The sequence below is a fragment of the Anolis carolinensis genome, chromosome 3 (assembly GCF_035594765.1).
Source record: "Anolis carolinensis isolate JA03-04 chromosome 3, rAnoCar3.1.pri, whole genome shotgun sequence".
Taxonomy (NCBI): Eukaryota; Metazoa; Chordata; class Lepidosauria; order Squamata; family Dactyloidae; genus Anolis; species Anolis carolinensis.
In genome coordinates, this window is record NC_085843.1 from 229,286,575 (window position 1) to 229,298,759 (window position 12,185).

At 36.8% G+C, this 12,185-nt stretch overlaps 1 protein-coding gene across 4 annotated transcripts in view; it reads left to right on the forward strand.

Moving 5' to 3' along the window:
* cfap43 (cilia and flagella associated protein 43) overlaps positions 1-12,185 on the forward strand; it is a 55,649-nt gene that overhangs the window by 25,213 nt on the left and 18,251 nt on the right. For all 4 annotated transcript variants that reach the window (XM_062976283.1, XM_062976284.1, XM_062976286.1 and 1 more), the window contains 8 exons: positions 1,820-1,989; positions 3,616-3,768; positions 4,704-4,834; positions 6,484-6,643; positions 7,117-7,227; positions 7,916-7,993; positions 10,030-10,155; positions 10,638-10,742. In XM_062976283.1, the coding sequence (XP_062832353.1) occupies positions 1,820-1,989; positions 3,616-3,768; positions 4,704-4,834; positions 6,484-6,643; positions 7,117-7,227; positions 7,916-7,993; positions 10,030-10,155; positions 10,638-10,742 (1,034 nt within the window). The remainder of the gene's footprint in view (positions 1-1,819; positions 1,990-3,615; positions 3,769-4,703; positions 4,835-6,483; positions 6,644-7,116; positions 7,228-7,915; positions 7,994-10,029; positions 10,156-10,637; positions 10,743-12,185) is intronic.

Consider the following 12,185-nt stretch of genomic DNA (forward strand, 5'->3'; position numbering starts at 1 on the left):
AAAGTAAGAAGCACTAGAGATCATATTGCAAACATATGTTGTATAACAGAGCACACCAAATAGTCTTTTGAAGAAAATTCAGCCTGAGGTTTATAGCTTATAGCAACGACTTTAGTTCTATAGCTCATGAAAAGCAATGGGTTGATCTTTAAAATGTATGGGCCAGAATATTTAATTGTTCTGATGAATAACCTGAACTGAGAATAAGAAGCTGCCATTAGGACAGAACACAGAGAAAGGGAATAGTTTCCAATTGTCAATGAAGGTCAGACAAGGTTTTATAACCCATCTGTTTAATTTGTATGATGTGAGTATCATATAAAGCAGGATTAAACTAAGAAAATTGGAAGAAGGAGCAACAATCATATAAGTTATACAGATGACATCATGCTGCTAGGAAAAATAGAAAAAATTAGAACTATTGTTGAAGAAAGTAAAGAAAGAAAGTGCATTGTCAGGTTCACAATTGAACATTAAGAAAAAATAATGACTACAGATGATTTTCATCACCATGAAGTAGGAGATGAAGACATTGAAATTGTTCAATATTTTCCATACCTTGGCTCAGTCATTAATCAGAATTGAGACCACAGTCAAGAAATCAGAAGAAGATTAAGACTTGAAAGAGCAGTTGTGAGCAAATGGAAGCGTAATTGTATATCACTGAATACTACAAATAGGATTGTTCGTGGAATGACATTCCCCATTTCTGTATATGAGAATGAAAGGTGGAAAGGAACAAAAGCTGATAGGGGGGAAAATCAACTCACTGGAAATATTGTGCTGAAGAAGAATTCTATAGATACTGAGGATTAATCAAACAAAAAACTAAGGACAACTAATTGAGTTGTAAAGCAAATCAAGCTGAACTCTCCTATGAAGCCATCATGACTAAACTATCATACTTTGGACGCATCATGAGAAGACATGGTTCACTATTTAAAAAATAATGTTTGCTAAAGTAGAAGGCAATAGGAATAGTAGAAGGAAAAGAGGACCATGGTTTATATGGATAGAATCAGTCAGAAGAGCCATGACCCTGAGTTTGCAGGACCTGAGTAGCGCTGTTCAGGTTAGAGTGACTTGGAAGTCTCTCATCATAGAATCACCATAAGCCAAAGGTGACTTGACTGCAGTTTATAAACATGAAAGGGAAAATAGTCTTAAGAGAGGGAAAAAAACACAAAACAGCTCAGTGAGAACAAAGAATGCTCACTGAAAAAGAGTGTCATTCCTGTTTTTCTAATTCAGTAATTCATTGTTGTTTCATTGCTGGGTTATCTCAGTCAATTTAGGTAAACTAGAACCTTAGAACAAAACAAAAGAAAAAAATACAATTATGCCTTAGTACAGGGTTCAGTTTACCTCTAATTCCATACATCAGTGCTAAGCATTGACATATCTGCCAAGTCTAAACAGCGCAAAGAAGGATAAGGTTAGGAGTGGAAAATGGCACATAGATCTTTTCACTTCCTGATTTTGGTCCAAAGCTGTTCATTTGAAAATACGCCATTTGTTTTTCAATTGCTCAAGCTTCAGATAATGAGAGTTTGCCTATTGGTACATTTATGGAGACAACTCTGAGAACACACAGTGAATAAAAACACTTGGGTTGGAATTAGATGCTTGGAGGAAGCAAGATTCTGGGGACTTAACATTGACTTGTGTTCACAACTAATTTCTTTAGAAATAAAAAAAATAGGGCATAACATTCAGCCATGGAAGTAACTTCTTCCCGCCCCCCCCTCTCTCTCTCTCTCTCAATCTCTCTCTCTCCCCCCCCCCCCCCCACCTCCTGTGATTGTTTTTCAATCTGCAGAAAATGAAGAGTGTATCACAGAAAGAGGGATGTTGAAAGAGAACATAATTCAAAAACATGCATATAGTTTAGATTTCCCTCTATCTTCTGCGGTCAAGAGGAAGGATGGCACCATGTTAGCCAGTGCTAGCCAAGTACCTTTCATCCTTAGATACAATCTTACTACGAAGGTATTATCCTATTGGACAAGAAAACTTGATAAAACATTAGGTAAAGGTAAAGGTTTTGCCCTGACATTAAGTCTAGTCATGTCTGACTCTGGAGTGTGGTGCTCATCTCAGTTTCTTAGCATTGTCCGTAGACACCTCCAAGGTCATGTGGCCGGCATGACTGCATGGAGCTCTTTTAAAACATTAGGCCAAATTAAATCTTAACAGTTTATTGTATAGCTTGGATCAAGAACATAACCAAACAAACTTCAAAGGTGATCAAGATGAGATAAAGCCGTTGAATAGAAAATATATCCAATGTTTATTGGATACAGTAGGTGTTTACAAAAGTGAAAAGCATACACCATTTTTAAAAAACCTCATAGAAGCCTACTGTCTTTGCAGCTGAGAGTATACAGAGTCCACAAAGCACAGAAGGCTTGTCTCTATGCCTTCTTCTGTTTCCTGCATAGGCATTGAACGTATCTTCCTCTTCGAGTAAAGAGGAAAGAATCTCTGCCCAGTCTTATATACTATGTATGGGAGGAGGAGTGGTTCTGGACAGGGAGCAGAGTTTCCAGCCCTTTCTGTTGCAAAAAATGGGAGATGTTGATTTAACAGGGAAGGTTTGTATTTGGATATTTCCATTTACAGAATGGATTATGTCACATGACTTTACTCAGAATGTCTGATACCTTCTCAATGGCCGCCTGAAATATATGGTGTCATTTTTGTATCTATTGTGACTGTGTTCTGTACTCTCTTGAGCAAACCTAATAGCTAAGCCTCTCCTGTCATGCTGCATTTCTATCAATTTAAATGCTTTCTTAATGCACACACACAAAACTCCCCTTGGCCCCATTTCAAATTTTCACAGGCGGTGTGTCTATGACTTAACCCATCCTCCCCCTTGCAAAAAAAAACCCTGTTCTTTGAGAGACTGCAATATAATCAAAATTGCATCTTAAATCTAATTTGACTCTATGCATCCTTGACCAGTCTTAAAATTACAATAACTATCTTTTTGAAATGCACTTTGCAAATAATCAGGAGTACCTGGAGTAATTTTCCAGATGTCCAGAAAATTAATTTTAGCCTAGATTGGAATTGGACTTTTAGACCTTAGGTAAAGCTATGGCATCGTTGATGCATGCCAAGGACTGATTGCCTCAGTACCTGCGACAGGCATTCATGTGGCAAATGGGGAATTATAGGAAAATTCTATCTTAAAAGCTGAAGGCAATAATAAAAATGTGTATGCATTCATTCATCATTTTTTTTAAAGGATACCTGGGACCCACAATAGCATCGCCAGGCAAGAAACGTTGTGAAATCCAGTGCAATAGCTACATTTTAGCAACTAATGAGAAAGACAAAAATGTCACTTGAAGACTTGAAAGAGAGTGTAGTGGTGGTTTTTAGATGAAGGAAGAAGCTTCTCTATAGATTAGGAGATGAGATTCTTTAGACAACACACAAAAAATGGGGATGCATGTAAAAGAGCAAGCAGCAGTCTCTATAAACTAATGAGGCTTTTTCTGGACACAACTGAATGTCCAGTCCTTACCTGCCTACCTTTCATTATTTAGCAAGATAAGCTTTAAATAATATTACCGTCACTACATCTGTTATCTGTTTTGTTTACAGGTAACCAGTACAGATCAGCCAATCATTGTTTCAGAGAAAAAGATACTGAGCAAACAATTTGGATGTACCTTCCTATGTTTGTCAACTCATGGAAAGTGGTTAGCTTCAGTTTCAGAGAGTGGGCAAGTTTTTATCCATGATGCTTCAAGTTTGGTAACTGTCAAAATAAAGTTCTCATAAAAATTGTGCTCACCACAGTTTTCCAATGAATTTCAAGTTACACAGTAAATAAATGAATACAGAATGTTCTATTTTTTCTTTTGATGCTAGTGTTGTGTTACTGGTTGTAGAGTCTCAAGGTAAATAGAAGAAATTAGTACAGATTAAACCTGGAATCGTATAAAGGAAACATATACCTATATGGAGTTTAATGTTTCTTTTGCTTGGGTATAATTTAATATAACTAAAGATGTGTCACAAGGCATGAGAGTTGAATTAAAAGCCAAAATACAACAGGAAAAGGAAAAGGGACCTCAGTTTCAGACACAAATTTGCAAGACAGATTGACACTACTGTCCTATTCAGTCAGGCCAGGAGGATCTTATAAGGAGTGAGGGTGGGTTAAATTTTTTTTTATTTATTGTTGTTGTTATTGAGAATCTAAATAGTGTCTGGAGAAGTTACAGTCAAGTTAAATCAATAAAGCTAATCTGATCTAAGGATACCAAAATAAAAGTCTTTCTATAGCAGAATACTATGGCTAAAAGAACAAACACTGTATAGAACTCAAGATAGTGAAGAAAAATACAAAGCAAAAGGCTATTTCTTCCTGCAGCATTTATGCACAAGGAAATTCTTTACAAGATGTATCTGCAGCATACTATTACATCATTTCGATATCACTGTAGTTACATGAGATATATTTATCAGTATTTTCTTTTAGGTTGCAAACTTAATTTGGTCATTGATCAGGTGAGTTACAGATTTCATATTGAATATCTTGAGCTATTACAGACATAAGGTTCCCAATTGCTTCAAAGTGGAGCGATTGAGAGCAGGTTGTAGAGTCACATATGCCTTTTCTCTGTTGTTTCCTTTCTTCCTGAACAACAGTTATAAGCGAGTTTTTTCTTTTCTTTTTTTAAAAGGATGTTTGGACTCGTGAGTACTGCCATTCATATCATGGAAGAGGAATCAAATCCTTTGTATTCTCACTGGATAGCCAGTATATGCTTGCCTGTGGCTCACAAGATGGAACACTTGTTTGTCTAAAATGGAAGTAAGTATGAACTTAAAAAATGCTTGGGTATAGCATAGGACAGACATCCAGCAGACTATTATTCTACGGTTATGGTGCTTTCAAAAGCAGTGCAATTTCAAATGCTACTATCTCATTAATGTTTAGACAAATTAGTATTAATGAACACGAAAATATAGCACAGGAGATCCCTGGGGCATAGACACTGAACTACAACACAGCCTGAGCTCTGCGAATGCAGCATTTTTCTGAATGAAGTGGAGAGTGTTTGAGGATCGGGACATCTGTAGTGATGCCAAGGTGCTTGTTTATAAATCTATTGTCCTCCCAACCCTGCTACACGCCTGCGAAACGTGGACTGTCTACAGACATCACACTCAATTCCTGGAACGATTCTATCAGCGTTGCCTCTGAAAAATCCTGCAAATATCTTGTGAAGACAGGTGGACAAATGTCACCATACTGGAAAAAGCAAAGACCATCAGCATTGAAGTGATGGTCCTACGCTATCAACTCCACTGGACTGGCCACATTGTCTGAATGCCCGATCACCATCTCCCAAAGCAGTTACTATACTCCCAATTCAAGAACGGAAAACGGAATGATGGTGGCCAGGAAAAGAGATTTAAAGATGGGCTTAAAGCTAACTTTAAAAACTGTGGCATAGACACTAAGAACTGGGAAACCCTGGCCCTTGAGTGCTCTAACTGGAGGCCAGCTGTGACCAGCAGTGCTGTGGTATTCGAAGATAAACATGCCAAGAGGAAGGTGCATCAAGCCAACCCTGACCAGGACCGCCTTCCACCTGGAAACCAATGTCCTCACTGCAGAAGAACATGCAGATCAAGAATAGGTCTCCACAGCACCTATGTATCCACCGCCAAAACACTACACTTGGAGGGCCATCATACTTGGACAACAAGGGATCACCTAAGTAAGAAAGTATGTAAGTAAAGTAAAAGCATAGTCTATTTCTGTGCTGCCATCTTCCTTCCAGGGAAGGAAGAAAAAAAGCAGATTGCTAATAAAGGTTCTGGATGATACTTAGCATAACCTGGTGCTCTCTATTTCCCATTATTCTCCAGCTAATTTGATATGGTAATGATAGTGATTGTAGCCCAACACCTGAAGGTTGCTGTGCTTTTGATTAGACGGTTCCCCAGAAAATCTTGGTCCCAACTATGAGTGATGACCTAAAATCTTGTCTTTGCATTTTACTGTTGTTTCCTACCCAGAGTTATAGTCCTCTACCTTGTAAGCCCTCTATCCCTACATTTTCCTATCGGACACCTGCACTTTATCCATCAGCCCTGTCCTCACAACTGAGTTGCACTAGCCCACCCGCCCGAGCCCAGAGGCTTTTTACTATCTCAGGTTCACTGGTTGTTGTTGATGACTGTTTTAGACTGTTACGTAAGTTGTTTCTGTTTTATATTATTATTATGAGGTTGCAAGGTTGCTTGATAAAAAGTTGTTCTATGCTATTAATCTTTTTAATTGCTTGTTTTTTATTAGCCATTTTGATTTATGGTAGCTGCTGTCCTAAAACTTACCTCTGACAAAATGTATCTAGATTTGGGTTGTGAAAAGCAGTTGACTAACCTATTAAAGACAACAATAAAACATTAACCAATTTTCTCCTTTTTCAATTTTCTCTTCTTTTCTCCAAGGAAGATTGGGGAGCGCAAAATAAAAGATGCAGCTGATTTTGGAACTTATCTTCTTAATACATATAGCAGCTATATCATTCGTGAAAACTTAATTCTACGGAACATGGCAGAGTGGACTGTAGTATCAAAAGCTCACCCCTTTGAGAGTGCTTCTTCTCAGGTCCTAAATTTCTTAAATACATTGAGATGTGCAGCAAAACTGTATGAAGCAGTAAAGAGCTGGAGAATAAGGCTAGATGAGTCATTTCTTGTTAAGGATATCTATCTTTGATCTTGCCACATGTTGAGAGGATCCCTCCCCCCATTTTGGATTAATATCCATGAACAAGCTATGATCCTGACTGTACAGATGTGTACTGTGTATATATGTAGAATTGGATGAGTGACATACCATAGGCCTGCCTCTGGATCCATGGTGAAATAATAGATGGTTGTTCTAATTAAAGTCATGTGCTCAATGAAATTCTTCCAGTTGAATGAGTCTGACCAAGCTGTGTAGGAATGTGAGCCATATGAGAGAGTATAAACATATCAGTCTCTTGAAATGAATACTAAAATAAACCTGGCAGATAACGGAATTTTAAGTGAAACAGATGGATCTCGTGACCTGTCTCACATATTCATATATTTTAGATAAGGTTCCACAAGACATCAGGTATTGACGTGACAGGCGAAGATGAATACTATCTCCTGACTCAAGCAAAATCTGATGAAATTTCATGGATAGATGAGAAAGCTCAGACGGTACTTGTAATACTATTGTCAAGTCTTTAATTGGATTAAAGTCAACCCTCCAAATTGAAGGAGGAAAGCTTTTAAGACCTAATCAGGGTGTGCTGTATTTTATGTAGTTTAATCCATTTTTAAATGGTGTTATTGGTTTTAACTATGCATTTTAATAGTAATATATTTAGTTCTAATTTGATATGTATATGCTTTAGGTTTTAATTTCCTCGTTATGATTTTTAGCGTTAGCTACTTTGAGTCTTCCTTGGAAGAGAAAAAGCAGGATATTATGATTGTTGTTGTTATTATTATTAGTATTAGTATTATTATTATTATTGAATTTGACTTTTGTGGATTTAATTATTCACAGATTTGATTTACAGGAGCTGAAAATGAAACATTTACATTGCACATTTATCTGAGAGTAGTCTACAATGATTACAAATGAGACTTATATCTAAGTAGACATACTTAGTGACAAGTAAAGTTTCATATACCCAGTGTAATGCCATTCCAGTTAATCTCACTGTTAAGAAGAAAATAGTCAAGAAAGTATTGTATTTTTTCAAAATGAAAAACCTTAGATCATATAATTTTTGCATTATGCTATTTGTTAAATTTATCTGGCCTTTGCTTCTTATATCTAAAGTTGTGGTTTTCTATACCTCTGTTTCTTTTCACCATCTCTCTCCTTTTTACACTGCAGGCTGTCAAGAATGAAACTACAAAATTTGCTGAAAAGAGAAAGGAAGTGAAACGTGGAATTAAAGGACTCCGTAAAACGGTGTGTTACTGAATTGCCAGAATGCTTTCAGAAGCGCTGTTGAGCTTCAGCTTATCGAAACTGTAGAAACATTAAAATAACAATACTGATTTAAAAGTAACTTTTAAACATAATTTTCCAACTAACATTCTCTCTGGGCCCTTTCCATACTTGTACGGAAGCCTCTAAAAATCGTGATGGGAGACACATTGTGTGAGAAAGTCCAATACAATTAAACACAGATATTCTTCTGTGTAACTGAATCCAAAATATTTAATGGGATAGTAAGTGTGATTTGCAATTTTATGAAGTCTTCTTAATTTTAAAGCTTTCATCTTTATTTTCTGGTCAATACATAGGACCAATCCATAATCACATGGCGTGAAGGGAAGAACTGGGCAAGTCTGGTTGGTGACAGCCAGTGCCAGTTCAGAGAATGCTCAGATGATCAGCTATGGAGGAGAAAGGATACAAAGTTGAGGCTTGTCTGACTGATGGCAGATAGGGGAAAGTTTTTATAATATGATGGTTTAGGAAGATAGGACAGTAAGCCACAGTGATTACAGTTTTTGGGAGCCCTAAATGATTAACATGTGTCTTAATAAGCTTCTATTTCTTTCTTCTTCTTTTTTTACAACTATGGCCCCATATACACTGCCATATAATGCAGTTCAATGCAGTTAAACTGCATTATAAAACTGCCTTATATGGCAGTGTACATGGGATCTATGTCTAGTTTGTTCCTGTGCAGTTTGATAAAGCATCTAGTTATACATATCACAGCAAACCCACAGATCAATGCAATATCTGGCCCACATAGGCTGGATCTATACTGCCATATAATGAAGTTTCAGAATGGAACTAGAAATTTGCATTGAACTGGATTTTTTGAGTCTACATACATTTGTCATATAATGCAGTTCAGTGCAGTAAATCCAGCCATAGAGATCAACTTGAGGCCCAAGTACCCAATCTGGAGAGGGATCTTAAAAGGAAAGGGGGCATGTTGAGTAACAGGAGCCTGAGAGTTGATACTGTGGGGCCATTCTGGAAAGTGGATCTGTCCCACATGTTCTCATGCCAACCAGAAACAGGAGTTACTTCACTACAGAGTTTTCCCTCTACCTATTCAGTTTTTGAACTCTTCTGAGCTTTCTATACTCACTTCTCTCCCTTCACATTTTCAAACTTCTATTCTACACTATTTCTCTCTTCTAATATTCCTTACTGTAGTTCAATTCATTATTTTGACCTAGAGATGTAATTCTTCACTAAGCTTCTTCTCAAAGGTGGCAACCAATGATTTCAGCAATTGTGTTCCTGGTGCAAGGAAGTCTTCGAAAGCCACATTCTTTTGGAAGGCTATCCCCACTTAGAGACTTTATACAATGATAGGCTGAGTAATAGAAACTCTACTCCAACCCCACCTATTGTTAGGCTGGCTATTTGAATCTTTACACTTACTCAAGCAGAGCAATGGAAACATCAGCTGAAATGATCTGCAGTGCCCAATTCCCAGATATCTGTTGAGCCTTCATCGGGTCTCAACTATTCACCATCGTTGTCCTGTCCCCGCCCCTGCCCTCGCCCCCCCCCCACCTACATACTAAGCAAATACTTTCTTCAGAAGAAAAGTTGTGTCCAGTTATTGCAGGATGTTGCTCACCTTCAGTAAGTTACTGAGGTAATTATTTGTATTGAGTTAATGAGACCATGAAGAAAACAAACAGGTTACTTAGCCATAACTGTGGTTCTTCAAGTGGTCATCTATGAACATACTCTGCCCTAGTCTCCTCTTTCCCACCTTGGCTTCTGTTATATGAATTAACACCACAAAAGAACTGAAGATAGTCAGTCATGCATGCTGGGGGATTGAAACAGAATTCCCACCAAAAAAAAACAACTTGGCTTTATGCAGACACAAGACCCATATTTGTGAATTCATGAGTGATTACTCAGAAAAGCACAGATACAACAGGTAAGCAACCTGGTTTTTCTCCATACCCATTTTGTATTCATGTGTGCTTTCCATTCAATTTCTCCTTCCTCAAAAATAGATTCAAGAAATGATGTACGATAATTCAATGTCACCTAAAATCGAGAGACTGGACCAACAAGAATTCAACCTGGATGTAGAAGAACAAGAGAAGCAACAAGTGCATAGTGAAACAGAAGTGGCAAGGGTACGATTATCTTCTATGGACACCATTTAACGTGACTGTTTAAGGGCATAAAGAAATACAGGTGGACCTCAGTTAACAAAGCAGATATGATTCCTGATGTCACTTCTTTAACATAAATATTGGTACCAGAGACAGAAATAACACAAAAAGAAGAGATATAGGTCCTTGTTCCACAAAGAAAGAAAAATAGTTCACCACATTTCAGAATTTTTTTATTCAAAATAATCACAATGTCCATGTGAAATGAAACAGCCAAATCAAAGCCTTGTATGAATAAACAAAAACATTTTGAATCTTCAAGAGCCCACTGGGAAGTTTATTTCTAGTGCACTCATGCAGGGCTTTGACTTGGTTATTTCATTTCACATGCACTATTTTCTAGCCAGGTGTCACCTTTCCTATGTGTGCATGTGATTTTTATTACCTACATGAAAAACAGTGTAATTTTATGTTTTTCATTTATTTTTTCTGCTATGAAATAGGTGAAGAAGGATATAGAAATGGAAAGCCTAGCAAATCGTTATTTACGTGAAATAATTAAGCAAGAGTGCTGGAATGCAATGTCTGTTAGAGGGCGTTCTGTTAAGGTAACTTCATTATCCTTTCGTTTCACACCTTTCTCTTGTTACTAATGTAACCAAGTAATTATTAAGTAAAATAAAAATAAAATAATTCAGCCCAAAAAAAGTCTCATTGTGCAAACCAGACCCTAGACCTCAACAAGAACTGAAGTACCAATATCTTTCCTGTCTTCAGCAATATCATGGTATAATTTACTCAGATTTATTATATGTGAATTAATATGATTATGAAAAATGGAGCATAAATAGTTTATTGATTTTAGAATATATGGAGGTTATTAGGTTATTGGAACCAACTTAATCCAGAAAAATATGACATGTTTACTGTTTTATCTCATCTGCAAATTTGAAAGGATTAAAGGGATAGCTCATAATATGTAAAATAATAAAACTCACAGCTTTGTTTGGCATAGACCTTTTGTGGACTGGAGTCTATTTGCTAGCTGTATAGATAAACTTGATAAAATTCAGTCATTTACTGAAGTGCATGGAAGCTTTGGCATGATAAATTACTCAGTTTTTAAGTTGCAACAGATTTCTAGTCCATGACAGAAAAATAGAAAAAATACAGGTAAATTATTATGGTATTATTTACTTTATTTATACCTCACCTTTCTCCTTGTGGGGACTACAAAGCAGTTACTAAAGTTCCCTGTACAAAGCTCAATTTGGCCATATCAGACAAAATGAAAAGGGGCAACAGCTCTAACACAAAAGTTATTAAAGTCTGGTATTGGCTTCAGGGATACATAGTCAATGAAAATATCTTCCAAACAAAAGACAAAAGTCTTCGAAAGTAAAGTCCAAATAAAGTCTCAAGTCTACAGGGGTCCCGGGTATTTTTGTACCCTGTTTCAGGGAGACTCGCAGTTGAAATCACCACAAGCAGAGTCACTCAGTGTAAGCAATTAGGCACTATATATACATTCATTGTTGCTGAGTATAACAACTCCTGAAGAAGGGGATTTTCTCCCTGAAACAGGGTACAAAAATACCCGGGACCCCTGTAGACTTGGGACTTTATCTGGACTTTACTTTCGAAGACTTTTGTGAGAGTGGTGCTCCATCATTATTTTCTTCATTCCAGTATACAGCAACACGACCAACCATCTGTTTAATTTGTTTGGAAGATATTTTCATTGACTATGTATCCCTGAAGCCTATATACATTGGAACCAATACCAGACTTGAATAACTTTTGTGTTAGAGCTGTTGCTCCTTTTCATTTTGTCTGATACGACCAAATTGAGATTTGTACGGGGAACTTTAATAATGTATGTTATTTGGACACATTTTCTTTGTACATAGACTATCCTGTGTTTGTATAGATACTTTACAAGTATTCTGGGATTTTGTATAGGACTACAAAGGAGTTAAAAATCCTACACTTTGGTCATAGCTTAAAATGCACAATACAAAAATTAAAAAATTAAATAATACATTTTGGAT